General features: G+C 43.7%; 1 protein-coding gene and 1 long non-coding RNA gene across 3 annotated transcripts in view; one reads left to right on the forward strand and one right to left on the reverse strand.

Moving 5' to 3' along the window:
- Window positions 1-17,553, forward strand: part of STX8 (syntaxin 8) — a 237,052-nt gene that overhangs the window by 63,007 nt on the left and 156,492 nt on the right. For both annotated transcript variants that reach the window (XM_090292517.1, XM_090292518.1), the window contains exon 6: window positions 2,571-2,663. In XM_090292517.1, coding sequence (XP_090148643.1) covers window positions 2,571-2,663 — 93 coding nt within the window. The remainder of the gene's footprint in view (window positions 1-2,570; window positions 2,664-17,553) is intronic.
- On the reverse strand, window positions 2,901-5,376 carry LOC149997595 (uncharacterized). Its single transcript, XR_016507236.1, has 2 exons — window positions 5,244-5,376; window positions 2,901-3,106 (listed from the first exon to the last, which is right to left on the reverse strand). It is a non-coding gene; the product is annotated as an uncharacterized LOC149997595 (long non-coding RNA).

Below are 17,553 nucleotides of genomic sequence, written 5' to 3' on the forward strand. Positions count from 1 at the left end.
CGCTTTAGAACTTGGGGAAGCTCTGGTCGTCAGCATCATTATTGCATAATCAGCATCTCAGTTCTCTGGACTGTCTGTGTCTTTGGATTGAGGAATAAAATTGGTTGTCGTACTTTAACACAGTGAGGAAGTGCTAAGTTCTTATAGTAATGATTTCAGTGGAGCAGAGTTTTTAGCCCTCTTTCTGCTTTGCATTAGAGACATAACCTTTAGGTAGTTAAACCGTACAGTGAACCGAGGTTGAGAGGAAAGAGCGCAGTGTAGGTATTTTTCATTCGTAACCACCTAGGTCTCTACTAGATAGAGCAACTTCTTAACTTTGGTTCTTTTCCTAATTGAAAACTGTAGAGGAATCTCCTTTCCTCTTTCGAATCGTTTTACCTTTTAATTCATGTTGACACTTGACCTTTAGTCCTATCTGTAGATTATTTTGGGGGATGCATTTGGAATTTTACTATAATATTGGTCATCCTGTAGCAGCACTAGGTTGATGATAGGTTTATTTTGGAGGCCATCCAAGAGGTTGTTACTGAAGACCAAAAGGACCTCATTATAAAGAGATTTTGCTATAAAATGGTCCCTTAGAACTATCCCTGGAGAAAGCAAGTCATTTGTGTAGTTTAAAAAATACATAGTGTCAAAAAATGTCACTAAGGGATCCTTACCTCACACTATTAGTTTAAATAAATTCCAGATGAATTAATGAGTTATGTGTAATGGCTTAATTTCATAAAAAGATTAGGGAAAAATATAAATAAATGGTATTGTTATCTTGGGTAAGAAGACCTTTGTGATTTCTGCTTTGGTACATAAACCGTTATGTGAATTAATCATTTTAAAACCCCACTGACAAATGAAGCCACAGTTGGCTTGTCACCCTCATCTGACATGATGCTTGGATAAAAGAGTCCTTAGATTCCGCCTCAGAGTGTTCTTCCAAATGCACCTGGAAGCAACAGACAAATTTCTTACGAAGAACTCACTTGAGACTACCTAGTTAAAAAAACAAAGAACAAACCAATATCAAATTTTAAAGAAAGGATCTTGAGTAATTTGAGTTCTTTTCTCTTTACGTTTTTGAAATCTAGAAAAGCAATACATTTTTAAAAAATGCTATTTTAGTCCTGGCTGGTGTGGCTCAGTAGATCGAGTGCAGGCCTGCAAACCAAAGGGTCGCCGGTTTGACTCCCAGCTGGGGCATGTGCCTGGGTCGCGGGCCAGGTCCCTAGCTGGGGGCGTGTGAGAGGCAACCGCACATTGCTGTTTCTCTCCCTCTGTTATTGCCTCCCTTCCCCTCTCTCTAAAAATAAATAAATAAAATCTTTTTAAAATATGCTGTTTTACTATTTATTGTTTTGTGTCCTGCTTTTTAACTTAATAGCATATCATGGACTTTTTTCAACATTAAAATATACATGGACAATTACTTTTAGTGGCTATATAGTGTCTTATAGTGTCTATATCTTATGTTTTTAAACAAATCACTGTGTTTTGGGCGTTTGGATAGCTTCCAGTTTTTCACTATTATAAATGTATCAGTGTGAACCTAATTAGGAGAAAGAACGTTGAACAGAAGGAGTTTAATATACAGAATTATTAACTATAATAGGGAATTAAAGTAACGATTTCAGAGAAGTAGCTGTGGTACGCAGCCAAGCTGGGGGAACTTGCTAGAGTCTGCCCTCCAGGGTGCCAGGGAATACTCTTTCTGGGCAAGTGTCTGACTGGAGGCCCTGTTATAAAACCGCCCAAGGAGAGGGTGCACTGGCAGAAGCAGCTGACCTTGGGGCGCTGCTGGCCGCTGCGCGCTGAGAAGCTGTAAGCCGTGCAGGAGCCTGTCCAGGGAGCGGGCTGGAGACAGGAAGCCACACCTCTCCCTCTTGTGATGTCTCTGCAGTCCCTCTACTGACAGAGTTCCCAAAGCCAGAGATATTGAAAGGATCCAGGTCCATTTTCACAGGCCAGTACCAAGGGGTCAATTTGGAGCTGAGAACCAATGAATTGATAACTAGCACAGGAAGCAATATTTCAAGGGATGTCATAGTATATACGTCTTGCATACTACCTGAAAGTTTGCTTTCTTGCGTTCCTAGACGTAGAATTGATAGATAAAAACAGGCACAATTTGCTCTCTACAAAGGTGTATTAACTGTCCTCCCAAGACATAGGACTTAGGAGCTTCGCACTTTAGTTAACATTCTCTTTCATTTTCATTTCCTGTGTCCTTTGCCCATTTTATAAATTGGGAGATTAAATCTTTCTTATTGATTTGTACATGTTCTTTGTGTAATAAGCATTTGAAAGTTTAAATGTTTAGTCAAATCTTATATTCATTTTTAGTATTTAAAATTTTATTTCATCTGGAAATCATTTTAGTTTAAGGTATGAGGTAGGTATTTAATTTTTTCCTCTGTTCTGTTCCAATAATGTTAACATTTTTCTGTCTTTTTTCTGACTGATTTAAAATGGTGCTTTTACCATGTATTGAATTGTTTTATATGCCTGGGTATATTTGAACTTCACATGGTTTTCCTTTGGTTTTTAGTTGGTTGTTTCACTTTGTCTTTCAGAACAGGATGCAGGCCTTGATGCCCTTTCTTCTATCATCAGTCGCCAGAAGCAAATGGGGCAAGAGATTGGGAATGAGCTGGATGAACAAAACGGTAAGAGCATGTCACGTCTGAGACTGACCACATTTGCCACTTACTGTGAATACTGAAGGCCTGAGTGTTGGTTAAGTGATTTTAATATTACAAAACATGAAAAGTGGTTTCATATCAGTGGGTTATTTATTATATTTAATGCAGTCGAGGGTGGTTTGTGGCAGATTCAGATTGTAGTTACCAAATACTATGTAAAGAAATTTGATTTAAAATTTTCCAGTTCTCTGGAGCTGTTTGTTTATGATGCATTTCTTCCAAGAGCTCTCCTCTCTGTGTAATGCGGTGAAATTGCTCAGCGCGTCGTACACGGACGCGGCCCGCGGAGGCTGCGGGAACGCTGTCCTCGGCCGCCCAGTGGCGCTGGTTCCTCTTCCATCCCAGAGGCCGGGCTGCGGGGCGAGAAAGTGCTCAGGGATGTTCCTTCAGGGCTTGATGTGATGGACCTGCTTGAAGAAGGATTGATTTTCAGTCCACAAGCAGGATGGCTTAGAGGAGACTGAGCTTACACTTGCGAGCGACCCGACAGGCTCTTGTGCGGGGCTGAGGTGCAGGCCCCGGGGCCAGAGTGACGGCTGCAGCACCAGGGGGGTGGGGGGAGCGGGGAGGCAGGGCTGCGGTGGCCACCGCGGGGGCTGGGAGGGCCACTGCTTTGTGAGTGGAGACCGTAAATCCAGTTTGGACGTGTCCAGTGAGGGAGCCGGGTACACATGTTGAGCAGATAGATGGTGGGAGACGGGCGCCAATGCTCACGAGAGGGTGACCCGGGACGAGGTGTGAGAAGCCTCAGCAAGTGGTGGTGTGTGAAAGGTGAGTTTCAGTGAAGCTCCTACTGTGTGCTAAGCGCTTGTAGCTGTGTGATTCTATTTCATAAAATATCACATCATGTGCACGTGACAGAACTGAAATTCCAGCTCAGGTCTTCTGAGTCTAATGTGACCACCTTCCCTATCCCACTAGCTTCCTCTCTGGGGAAAACAAAGTAGGGAGAGGAAATAAAAAGTAAGAGGTTGTGCAGTTTTAGCTTTTGGTAATAGTACTGAGGGGCTCATGATGGAACGGCTTTCAAGTGAAGTTGTCACATGGGAGTGAGTGTGGAAGCCCCAGGAGTGGGCAAATCTTGCTCTGGAGGGAGGGCTGCCCCTGTCAAAACTGTACAAGTAGTAATTTTCTTGATCTCTGAAGAATGAGTTCATTTGTTGCCACAGTACTTACGATTCCATTTATGTATCATAAATAAATAAATAAATTCCATCTGTATTATAAGTAATATAGATCAGTAAAGCAGATGGAGAAACTCTTCATGTTTAAAGTCCTAATAGTGCTTTTTAATAGTTTAAGCACAGAGAGGAAGGCAGTTTAGTCCTTTTTCTGCTGGTGCCAATTCATATATCTGCATCTAATTCAGTTATTGGCCAGTTTCTTCCTTGAAAGACAGTCTTGGTAAGAACATAAGCTCTAGAAAATCTGCCTATCCTATGTGTAATTGTTCTTTATCACCAGGACATCTGGCCGATGCAGTGGGCCAGACCAGAAAGGGCGCCATGGTGGCGAAGCCTGCCCGTCCCGTATGTGCTTCCCTAAGCCCCTTCCAGTCACCTGCGGGTAGATGGTAGGGAGTGATGGCTCATTCTTTGGTGGGGCGACTTGCTGCCTTCCCATGTGAAGTCACCGTACATTTCCCCACATAAGCAAGCAATCGCGCCAGCAGTCCTTACCTTGTCTTTTATCTAGTTCAGTAACTGTAATACTTTGCCACATATTAGAATCATATGAGGAGCTTTTAAACCTCCCAAAGCCCGGGCCAAACCTGAGTTAGTTTTCTATTGCTATTCTAACAAATTATCACAAACTCAGAGGCTTAGAACGACACACACTTACTCCCTTACAGTTCTAAAGATCAGAAGTCTGAAATCAATTTCACTGGACTGGAATTAAGGGGTCCCTTCCAAAGTCCTAGGGGAGAAGTCATTTCCTGGCTTTTTCTAGCTCCTGGAGCTTCATTCCCTACATCCCTCTGCTCTGGCCCCCTCCCCTCATCTGTGAAGCCAGGACCATTGCATCCTGTTCAGTCATCACATTGCCTCAGTGTCAAGTTTCTCTCTGCCTCCCTTTTATAAGGGCACTTGTAATTACATTTAGTCCCCAACTACATAATCCAGGATAATCTCTCCATCTCATATCTTTAGTTAATTAAGTTATAATTAAAATTTTTTTAAATTACATTTGAAATATAATATTCTATTAGTTTCAGGCGTACAACATAGTGATTAGATATTTATATACCTTACCAAGAGATCGCCTCGGTAAGTCCAGAACCCACCTGTTACCATACACGACTATTACGCTGTTGCTATGCTGTACTTTACATGCCTGTGACTGTTTTTATAGCTGGCAATTTTACATCTTACTCCCTTCCCCCTTTTCCCCCTTAATTTATTAACACACCTGCAAAGTCCCTTTGCTATATAAGGTAACATTCACCAATTCCAGGGGTCAGGATGTGGGTATATATTATTCAGCCAGCCACATTGCTTTCCTAAACTTTCAACATGAAAATTCAGCTGAAGGGCTCTAACATACCTTTTTGATGGTAGCTCACTGATAGGTATATGAAATCGTTGATCATTTTGTGTCCTTCGGCAAGCATAGTTGTTATTTTCTATCCTATTCATAGAACACACTGGTCCCCTTGCCCCAGTATTACTGATATTGAGACACATGGTCTTCCTTATTACCTCGGTTCCTTTCAGAAAGCAAGGGAAAGCTCAAAGATCAACAGACATAAAGAGGATTGGCCCAGTCTGGGGTGTTTGAACAACAAAAGGAACGCCGAGGACTTGCACACCAGCAGAGACTTGTGAAGCAGCTGCTTTGTCCACCAGAACCGTGCCTCTGTGGTTCTGCTTGGGGCAGACTTCAAGGTTTGGCCAAAGCCACAGTGAGGTCTCTGCAACATCTACTTTAGTCAGGTCTGTCCCGTTCATTTCTTGTTTGTATTCTTTTCAAAAGGCCCTGTCCTCTTGAGCATGAATTTTAGGGAATTTTCCAGTAAACCAGCTCTTTGTTGGGGTCGGCATCTGGGTAGTCTGTGCCCAGCCATCCACACAGTTCACCTGAACTGGAGAGCACTAAACTCCAGTCCAGGAAGTGGTCCTGGTTGGCTGCGCTCCTCTCCTGCCCGCCCACACCTGCACGGCTCCCAGCCCCACCCCCACTGTGCATGTAGGCCCCCCGGCACTGGCAGCATCCCTGAGCTGCTGCTAATCCCTGTCCTCATTAGGCTTGGTCACTGGCATAGGAATAGGATAATTACTGGTACTGGTCAGGCCCTTTTTAATTCTATATGAGAACATTGGAAACTGAATTTCTAAATTGATGGTAATTTGACCCTTCAGCTTTGTGGTTATGTTCTAAGTACAATGTATTTTGTTAGTAAGGTTTTGATACTGGATTCCAAAATGGCTTGGTTGGCCTTTATCTTAGCCTGTTGTTTCTTTCGTTTAATGAAAACCAGGAGAATGATTCAGTAGGTCAGTAAAGCAAACAGAGATATTTACAACAGAAGTGGTCCTTCTCCAGTGTCCCAGATTCCCCATCACCCACTCAGGTCACAGGAAAAACCCCGGACGGGGCAGTTCTCAACACCTATAGATATATGAGCTTTTAGATTATGACAAAAGGAATGGAGGCTGACTATAGTCCTAACAGGGATACAGTTTTTATCCTCAGAGAGTCTCTGTTGCTGTGAAACAAAGCGGCTGACTCTGCCCTATTTCTGAGGAGCAAACGTGCCCATTCAAAACCACCGGCCTAACTGCAGTCCCTGGGAGGCCACCACAGGGAAAACCAGCTCCTTTTAGCAACTCATGGAAAATGTGCCGTTTGTCTATGGACACGTGTATGCGTCCAGGTCTAGAACGGAGATGAGAACTGGGGAGGCATGAAGGGAGAAGCAAAAAGGATGGGGTTAAAATGTGATTAGAGGAGTCTCTGACTGTAACTAGGAGGGCAGGGGTGTATATATCTAACTGTGTTCTTCTGCGCATGCGTGGGATTTATATCTGTAATGCGGACTTATGAAAGGCCGTATAAAAGAAGAGTACTGAATATGTTCTCTCCACATATTCAACAAGGACACTGGCTCTCAAACTTGTTAGCACAGTGAAATCGCCTAGGGAGTTATAATCAATGCTTGGGCCTCACCCCTAGAGATTCTGATATGATTGGTAGGCAGAAGAATACTCCCCTCCCATAAAAAAAAAGATGTTCACACACTGGAACCTGTGAATATGTCAGATTACCTGGCCAAAGGGCATCAGGTTGCAGATGGATTTAAGGTTGGTAAATCAGCCGACCTTATGAAAATTATTCTGGATTATGTGGGGGGCCCAGTGTAATCACAGAGGTCCTTAAAAGTGGAAGACAGAGGTAGAAGTTAGAGTTCAGAGTGATGTAATGTGAGTACGGCAAAAACATAAGGGAAGAAATGAAGGTTACACTAAGTGAAATAAAGGAACATCCACAGGGAATCAACAGAGAAGGGAAGGAAGCCAGGATTCAAATCAACGATTTGGAACATAAGGAAGAAATAAACATTCAACCAGAACAGAAAAAATAAACAAAAATTCAAAAAAATGAGGAGAGCATAAGAAGACTCTGGGACATCTCCAAAGTGCCAACATCCGATTCATAGGGATGCCAGAGGAAAAGAGGAAGAGCAAGAAATTGAAAACTTATTTGAAAATATAATGAAAGAATACTTCTCTAATTTGGCAAAGGAAGTAGACACACAAGTCCAGGAAGCACAGAGAGTCCCAAACAAGCTAGACCCAAAGAGGACCACACCAAGACACATCATAATTAAAATGCCAAAGGTTAAAGATAAAGAGAGAATCTTAAAAGCAGCAAGAGAAAAGCAGAGAGTTACCTACAAAGGGGTGCTCATAAGACTATCAGCTGATTTCTCAAAAGAAACTTTGCAGGCAGTAATGGACTGGCAAGAAGTACTCAAAGTGATGAAAGGCAAGGACCTACAACCAAGATTACTCTATCCAGCAAAGCTATCATTTAGAATAGAAAGGCAGATAAAGTGCTTCCCAGATAAGGTAAAGCTGAAGGAGTTCATAATCACCAAGCCCTTATTACATGAAATGTTGAAGGGGCTTATTTAAGTAAAAGATCAAAACCATGAATCTAAAAAACAAAAACAAAACTAAGCAAACAACCAGAACAGGAACAGAATAATAGGTATGGGAATCATTTGGAGGGTTATCAGCTGGGAGGGAGAAGGGGGAGAAATGGGGAAATGGTGCAGGGACTAAGAAGCATAATTTGTAAGAACAAAATAGAGGGAGGTTAAGAATAATATAGGAAATGGAGCAGCCAAGGAATTTACATGCATGGCTCATGGACATAAACTAAGGGGTGGGGGATTTCTGGAGGGAAGCAGGGTACCAGGCAGAGGGGGACAAAGGGGAAAAATTAGGACAACTGTAATAACATAATCAATAAAATATACTTAAAAATTGTTGTAACCATTCTACTATTTAGCTCTTCTATTTTTTTAATTTTGAGAACTATACTTCTAAACACCAATAAGCTTTAATGCTCACATTGCTTTTTTTTGCTCACAGAAGTGTTTTTAAGGTTGGAAAACCTCTCAAGCCTTTGAATGGTGCTAGTTAAAACTTAAAAATTTTGCTTCTGCTCCTTGCATTCTCTGCTTCCTCTTGATAAAGTTTTGGTTTGTTGATCTCAGTCTTTCTCTTTAATTCCATTATGGGCTGAATTATGTCCCCTGAAAATTCATATGTTGAAGTTCTAACTTCCACAACTTCAGAATGTGATTGTATTTGGAAATAGTGTCTATAAGAAAGTAAGTTAAAAAGTGACCATTGGGGTGGGCCCTGATCGAATATGATTGATGTCCTTGTAAGAGGAGGACATAGGGTACAGACAGACTCAGAGGGAAGCCCACGGGAAGACACATGGAGAAGATAGCCACTTGCAGGATAAAGAGAGGGACCTCAGAAGAAACCAGTCTTGCAGACACCTGATCTCTAGAATTGTGAGAAAATTAATTTCTGTTCCTTGAGCGACCCTGTCTTGGTACTTTGTTATGGCCGCCCTAGCAAACCAATACACATGCTATGGGCTTTTCCTTACATACCTGCTAATTCTTTATTGACAGCATATTTATGAATTAAGGACCATGCTGATGAGTGTGGGCAGCTGACATAGGTTCCTTTGTATTTAGGTAGGTTTGTTTACCCTAAACCTACTTTCTCAAATGGGAGAGCTGGTTATGTACTCAGTATAAACGGGCAGGATGGACCAGGGGCAGGTTTCCCCTTAGGGCGTGTGGTTAGGTAGAAGAGGATATGAGCAGATTCAAGACCCTTGGTGGTGACTCATGCCCCAAAATTACACAGGTCAGGAGAAGCTTAACCTTCAGGTGACATCTTTTATTCAAGGTCTGTCCAAAAGGTATCCAGCCATGAAATATGAAGAAGATACAAGCTACGAGAAACATTATTCACAGGACAATGACGCCTCAGTCCCCTTCAAAGTAGGCACGTTGGGATGTCACACAGTTCTCCCAATTGCCATCAGCTGCCATGTCATATTTTCCTGAATCTCACTGATGGTCTGAAATCTCTTCCCTTTCAAAGGTGATTTTAGTTTTGAGAAAAGCCAGAAGTCACAAGGCACCAAATCTGAGCTGTAGGGGGATTGAGTGACCTGTGTGATTTGATGTTTCACCAAAAATCTTTGCATGAGACATGGCACTTGAGTGGGCCTGATGTCATAATAAAGCTGCCAGCCACCAGGTGCCCACAGCTGCAGCCTTCTGAATCATCCTAATAGTTTCCACCAAGGAATGTTCAAGCTGAATGCAAAATTTGATGCAGATTCATTGCTCTACTCGCTCAGTCATTTTGAATGCGATGACCACACGGTACACATGCTCACTCAGTGGTGTCTACCACCCCCACTGACTAGTACAGTGAAGTCATCATTGTTTATGCATGTGCATTCCAATCCACGCTCCTTGGCTGCCAGGTTACATCAATGTTGGCAAATCATTCTCATCATATTAACAATGGCTGGCTGGACTTTTTGCAGACATACCTCATATATTTTATTTCTATTCTCTGCTGTGTCTGTCCTAGAGACTCTTCTATTGACTCATTTGCTACACTGAACAACAGCACTCTGCAGAGAGCTACTCTGGTGGTTCCAGCTCGGAACCAAGACTGCAGACTACGGTCCGCACGGGGTGGGGGCAGGGCCAGCAGGCTCGGAGGCTCTGTAGACAACAGTCGGCTCAGATGCCGATTCCTGCCTGAGAGCATTTCTTTGTAGGCCAGTGTCTTGGCTCCCAGTAGCAATGGACTCCAAGCTTGGAGCTGTTCTATCAGGAAGAAAGAGCTCCTGTCTATATCTCTGATCATGTATTTAAAACTGCACTTTTTTTCAGTTTTTGTTTATTTGTCAATACAGTCCCAACTGTCTTCACTTTTTAACAAATGCTTTAAAACGCCTTATTTACTGACACCCTCCATGTTTTCAATGCCACCACGGATTTATTCTTTCAAAAATATCTTCACTGGCAGTTTCATCGTGTTTGCGAAGGAGTGGGCCAGCTATGTGTGCTCACTCTTCTGTCTTGAGCTCAAAGTCTCTATGTTTTTTATGAGGACACAGTATCTATAGAAATTGTTTTGCTGAAACAACTGGTGTCCTGGAAGCTTCTTTTAAACACTTTTTAATATAGTCTTGTTTTCTGGGGCTTTTGTGATTTGAGTGATACCTCTAAGTTATCATCTGATGTGATTCGAGATGAATTTGTCTAAAGACAAGACAGAGATATGGAAGGTGATTATCTTTAATGCCTATGGTATTAAATACCTGTTGAATATAAAATGGGTTCTTTATCAGAACATTCATTACTCACCTTTAGGAAGGGCCTAGTTTATAGTAACAGGGGCTGCTGAGAGAGAGAGCAAAAAAGGGTAAGCTCGCTATTAAGGGTAATTGTATCATTCTAACAATTGTCTGGCACCAAGTGGGTATCCAATAATTTAATTCAATTTTTACACTATTTACTTGGAATTAATGTCAGATTCCACAGGTTTAAGGGCTCAGTCCCAAGAGACTACCTGCACTTCAGGGGCCAGCGACAAGTCCCCACTATCCCTGAGCACGTCTGCCCCACTGGCTACAAATACAGGCTCCCACCACCCCCTTCAGGATTTAGTGATTTGCTGCAACCCCTCCCAGAATTCGGAAAGTGCCGTACTTGTGATTACAGTTTTGTTATAAAGGATACATCTCGGAAAGTTAAATGGAAGAGACATGTAGAGCGAGGTCTTAGGATAGCGGTGTCCGTAAAGTGTCCACCCCCCTCCAGGTGTGTCACCCTTCCCAAGCACATCAGTGTGTTCACCAGCCTAAAGCTCCCCGAACCTCATTGTCCGAGTGTTTCTTCTAGACTCCATTACATAGGCACCATTGATTAAATCTCTGGCCACGTGAGGAACCCAGATTCTTTGAATTTGCTGCGTCTGCAGAAACGCTATTCAGACACATGCCCCGCGTTTACCATCTGGCTCTGCTGCTCTCTGTCGCTCTGATGCTGAACTGGGTTGGACCCGCTTTGGGCCACAAGGATTTAGTTCTCCCTGCTGGTCTAGTGCCTCCTTTATCCCTTTCTTCTCAGCTCATCTCTTGGTTTTCACCCGGGCCCATCTGCGAGGCCATCTGATGAGAGGGAGGCAAGGATTTTCCAAAGAAAACACTAGAAACAGTTGTCAACGCAAAGGGCATTCATCCTCAGGGCCCAGGACAGCTGGCCTAGTGACTCATCGGACTGCCTTTCCCCTGGGGCTCACCGCAGCTCCTATTTGACTTCCAAGTGGGAGGCAGTCCAGCCAACTGGAGCAGCTGAACTGGAGAATGATGACAAAAATGCAAGCCAAAATGCAAGGCCAGGGAGAATCGCAGAGAAAAGGCCAAAGCCATCACAGCTGCAAAGAGCAGGTCACACTGCAAGCTCCTCTTCCTGCCCCTGTGGCCCAATGATGATATTGTTCCTCCTCTGTGGTGCCTTTTCAGGAAGGGGAGACCGGGGGCTCTTCTGGGAGGCTGTGTCAGGGTCCCCCCCCCCACCCATCCCCATGTTTGGTGATTTGCTAGAAGGACTCAGAGAACTCAGCGTATACTTGCCTTCTCACTAAAATTTATAACCCTCAAATCAATACTTAACAGTGTTTTTGCAGTTATTCATGGACATGTGTGAAGAGGTGAAAAATTTGAGTGATCCATTGAGCTCCTTCCCAGCCAAGGTCAAATAAGGCGATGCTCTGCCTTTTTATCTTTGCTCTCATTCAGAGATGACCAAGGGATACTGACTCCGGCTCTGGGCCAGTCGGATGGGGTTTGAATCCTAGTTCTGGCTCCTGTTAGTGGGGCGGCCTCAGGCAAGTCAATTTATACTTCTGAACCTTGTTTACTCTTTTGAAAAATGAAGAAAATAGAATCTATTACAATAGGTGGTTTTTAGGATTAAGATAGACTCCACATGCAACCTATGTGTAGATACATATAAATAAAATGTACACACACTCACATATATACACACACACACAAGGGGGACACACACAAAAATAAGAATTATCTTCTGAAGGGTGGGCCCCTTGTAGTACAGACCTCCCCCGCTAGATGAGTGTTCTAGGAACCATCTGTATCAGTGCACCGGCTGGCGTTGTTGTGAGAGGCTGTGTTTGGCTTCAGTGAATTTTTTTTTGAAGAGTCTTTCCATGGTCTGCCCCTTTCATAATGGGTGATTTACTAGTGCACCTACTCACACAGTGCTGGATGTTCAGAAGTTCCAAAAATGGCATGACCCTGATGCCCCACCCTCCCTATTAACCCGATCTCACCCTGAGCGACTTTTTTTGTTTCCCTGAATGAAAGGGCATCAAAATCAATGAGTTCAAAAACTGTTTTGAGCAGTGGAAAAAAAGTCTCAATAGGTGTATTGCATCAAATCGAAGGTGACTGAAGTTTAAACATGTAAGAATAAATACACGATTTTTAATAAATAAATTCTGGCTTTTTGGGGCCCCCCTTGTATACCAATTTCCTTTAGGAACAGTGGTTCAGTGTTTGCTAACTCAGTGTTCGTGGTGACTTTATAGAACCCTAAGTACTGCAGATAATGAGAATCGATTCTAGTTATACTCATGGTTGTGACTTGTTACAGTGAAAGAACACAAGGCAAAATCAGCAAAGGGAAAGGGGCATGGGGTGAAGCCCAAAGAAACCCAGGCACAAGCTTCCAGGGGGCCTCTTCCAGCAGGGTCCCCCAGGGCGTGCTCAGATCCCCACACCTGGGAAATGTTGCCAACCGGCGAAGCTCATTAAAGACTCGGGGCCCAGGGTGTTTGGAGGCTGTTGGTCATGATAGCACCATCCGCCTGGCGTGTTCCCAAGTTCCAGACTCCCAGAAGGAAAGCAGGTGTTCAGCATAAACAATATTTTTATACAGTTTAGGAGCAGTGACCACTCTTACCTGTTAATAGTGAGAACCTCCCCAAATTCAAGTTCCCAAACACCCAGCCAAGAGCCAACTTTATAAGCAGGCCTTTCTAAGAATAGCAGTTAGGTGGGCTGTGTTCATTCTTTCTGAACAGAGGTGTATACCAACTATGATTTATTTATCATGTTATTACATTTCCCTGGGATTGGGGGATCTGCGAACCCTTGACTCCTGAGAAAGGAGTTCTCTGAGACTCCTAAAGAGAAGCAGGCGTGTGCTCTTCAGAAGGGAAGGGATTCAGCAAAAAGGCGAAAGCCACTGAAGACGAACTTGATCTTTTCACAGTTTCATCCAGAGTATTTAGAGGCCAGTTCTGTTATTGAAGACCTTTAGCTGAGCTAGGCTTCTCTTTAGGAGTCTCAGAGAATGTGCTCTTTTTAAAAAAGTCCAAGTTTTTTTTAGCATCTGGGGTGATGAAAAGGACTGAAGAACTTTGGTAATAAAAACCAAAGCAGCAGGAAGGAAGCGGTCTGATTAGAACCAAGTGCTTGGGCAGGAACGACAGCCCTTGAAAGGAAGGCAAGCTGCTGAGCAGTGCTTTCGGTTGATTCAGAGTCCGTAAGGAGCTCGGGCAGGGAGGTGGCGCGGCCTTGACGGTTTGCTTTGGGTAGGGACACGATGTTCTCCTTCCCTCTGGCCAGTACTGCCAGGAGAGAGAGGAATCTTAGAGAAAACCTTTTATTTTATTTCTATTATTAATACAATTGTTTTAACGATTTTAAACCCATCCGCTTTAGGAACTAGTTTGAGACCAATGGTAAAAGTGTTCTGTCAGTCAGTTTGGTTAGCTTGAACTTCAGAAACACAACTTGAAAAGTTTTTTATTTTATAAAGAATTAACAACTAGTCAGTTATAGCATGTTTACAGGGGTGGGCAAAAGCAGGTTTACCGTTGTTCATATGGAAAAAGACATGCAGGTTAAGATTATTACAATAATTTATTAACTCAGAAGAATGTCAGGCGCAGTGGCACAGGGCTCTTAGGTACGTTCTCGTCGGTGCTCGAATTGCCGGCCTTCGTTATTTACACATTCTGGTAGTCTGCCTGCTGTACTCAGGCACCCGGCGGCACAGAGTTCTTTGTAAACCTGCTCTGCCCACGCCATTCATATAATGAGCCTTCACGTGTCCTTGAGTGGTAGGTGCTGCATACCTATGACTGTTTATGGGAATATGTCTCAGTGGGCTCATGGAGAGATTGGGTTTGAAGTAGTGGTTTGGGGTATAAATTAATGAGGTGATTCTATTCGATTTTCACCTTGTATCACTTGTGTACATGTAAGCTGACTAGCACCACTGTAGTTAGGCCTCAGTTTTTCATATGAAGAAAGAGAAAGAGACATGGAGCGTGTGTGTGTGTGTGTGAATGAGAGAGACAGAGACAGAGAAAGACACAGACATGGGCTTACTCTTAGATTTGGATGGGACAATGTCTGGTGGCCTAGGAGTTCAAGTACATTAAGGTACCAGGTAGCAGCACTACTTATGATGCTCAGGGGAATTTGCAGGCTTCCCAGGTAGGTCAGCTTGCCGCACTGAGAAGTCTGTTGTGCTCCTGTATCTGGAATAAAGCAGAAGTCCAACCCAGACTGAGCTGCTCAGTCTTTTTCTAGATCAACTGTTAAAGCCCCATAGAGTGTAGGTCAAATAGAGGTGGAAGAGTACCAAGTTAAGTAGGAAAGCTTTTTTCCAGCCTCTTCATTTAACTTGTGCCACTTACCTTGAGAACTGAATATCTTTTTCTTATTCATAGAGGTGTCTCTTGGGAGCAGACGCAGGAGCGAGTTTAGAATGCAGGGTGTTTATTGGGGAGTACCTATGGGATCAGCACACATGGGAGAGAGTCCATGCAGGCAGGATGGGCAGGAGAAGCTGAGCTTGAGACAGCCTCTGCCAACCCCATGGGAAGCTCCAGGGCCAACGTGGTCTGTCAGAGTCGGTCCACATTGGCCTCATAGGTCTGGGCCTTGGTACCTGCATCTTGATCAGCCGCTGAATATGGAGTACTGTGGGAAGAGCATGTGCTTGGCCAGACAGCTCTGTGCCCTTGAGTCATCCCCTAAGGAGGCTGGTGGCCTAAGGCTGTCCAGGGCAGGAAGTTCTTCTTTGAGGGGGGAACTGGGTGGTGCCTCTCCCTTGGGTCCCCCACACATTGGGTCAGTTTTAAGCATTTGAAAATGGTAGGTCTGTGGAGTAAGAAATCAGAAGGTCAGGTGGGACATGAGGCAACTGGAGTGCAAGTCTCTGGAAATGACTGACCCACATCCAGCAGTTTCATTAGATGTTTATAAATCCTCGAAATGAAGTTGGTCTATTTATATTGCTTCTCCCCTATGTCTAACCATAGCTTTGTTAGTAGTGGGCATGAAAGTGTGGAACATTGTATCTTTTCTTTACCTTTTATAGTTCAATGTGTGTTATTATGGGAGCTATATGTTTTAGGGAATTCTGTGTTTAAAAACTTTTATGCAGTTATAGTTGTTCAAAAACAATTAGAATTTGTCAGCAGATACAAAGCTTTCTCTTCAGGAACTTGGGAAATAGGATAAAAAACCCAGACCCAGTAGAAGTGATGGTTTGCTTTAGTTTTTTCACACCAATGTCTAACTTAATTGCATCTTTATCACCCCACCCTTTAACTTTAAAAAAGAAAACCAGTCCGACTTTATAGTTTTATTCTTTTAAAAATTTCACAGATTGGTAATTCTTACTTCTAACTAATTAATTAATTAAGGGAAAGATGAAACGGGCAGATTTTTAATTGGAGACCAGTAAACTTCTCCACAAGAAATTGCTTAAAGAACCGCACTCCCAGTTCAGCTGGAAGTAAAATGGTTTTCCTTAGGAATTAGCTTCTATGTTCTCTACCTTTCAAAAGAGAACACAGTATCTCCTTCCCAAGAAGTGTGTCCCAGCATTCAACATCAAGCCACAAGCCATTCTGAATTAAAATCTGATGAATAGCCGAGATGGTAATTACTGAGTTGGGTAAAAGACCGTGGACATGACCGGGACAGGAGGGCGGGTCAGAGCCAGTGCCCCCCAACTCTGCGATCCCCAGTCTTCCTGAGCCCTGAGCCGCTCTGAGGGAGTGGGAAGGGCACCACAGCTTCCCCCCTTCTTAGGGGAGGGGTGTCCTGCTTTCAGGAAAGCAGGAGCAGATGGAAGTTGTCGTTTGGGACACTTCTGGGTTTTTTTTCTTTCCCCTTCCCTCTTCCTTTTCCAAAGTGAGCCCTTCTCCGGGAAAACGTGCTTGTCCCACAGGTAACTGAGCATACCTCGCACTCCTCAAGGAGAATGAGGAGGAGGAGTTCTCCCCCACAGATTTCCTCCAGTTACAGGGTGGTGGTGTCAGTGGGGGAGGGAGTGGAGCTGGGAGAGCTCTCTCTTTGTCTTTCTGTTATTGTAAGATCTGGATGGCAGGTCAGTGCTTCACTCTGTAGGGCCTGCAGCGTGGCCTTAGCAATGAAGCGTGAGACCTGGGCAGGTTGCTCAACTCTTCCGTATGCCTCAGTTGTTCCGTTTTTAAAGTGGGTGGGTAATAGAGCTCAGCTCACAGGGCTTGGTGAGGTCTGAACGAGATAAAACAGAGAGAGCACACTGCCTGGCATATATTAAGCGATTGTCACCACGATGCCCTCCCTGTGCTTCGGAGGTGGATAATGAAGTTTTGTTGAATTGAGATCCCACGTGTTCTCATGGACCACAGGGCCACACAGCTGTCCTTGTTCACCCTGCTGGGCCAGGGTAGACGGGGTGAGGGCAGGCTGGACACAGGTCCATTTTACTTTGTCGTTTGAAATGAGTGTGGGGATATAATGTCATTATAGCTTTTAGGATGAAACTGGGAATCTGGAATACCCTTTTTGGGTTTTTATTGTTTTATATAGAATTTAAAGAGCTGGCAAATGTCTCACCAGTGCTTATTCACACACTCTATGCTGAAATGTCAAAACGTTAGTCCCTCTGAGCAGCCAAAATGTCTTTCATCTTGGAAGTAGTACTTAATTTATCTCCCGTGGTGATTAATGAATATAGTCCACTTTGGAAATAGGAGCCTCCCCGCCCCCCCCCCCCCTACTTTCTAAGACTATCCTGCTCAACTTGTGCCTGTTCATGTTTTAATACTTTTCAATCCAATTTTCCCAGTTCTTTGTTTTTTGTTTTTGTTTTTAACCCTTTTCTATGAACTTTAGGGCATGAGAAAGGGGCTAAAGAATATTGAATAGTATGGTGGCTGAGAACAAAGGCTTTAGAATTGGAGAGACAACCCCCCCCCCCCGCCCC

The sequence above is a fragment of the Furipterus horrens genome, unplaced genomic scaffold (genome assembly GCF_987537825.1).
Source record: "Furipterus horrens unplaced genomic scaffold, mFurHor1.1.pri manual_scaffold_11, whole genome shotgun sequence".
Classification (NCBI taxonomy): domain Eukaryota; kingdom Metazoa; phylum Chordata; class Mammalia; order Chiroptera; family Furipteridae; genus Furipterus; species Furipterus horrens.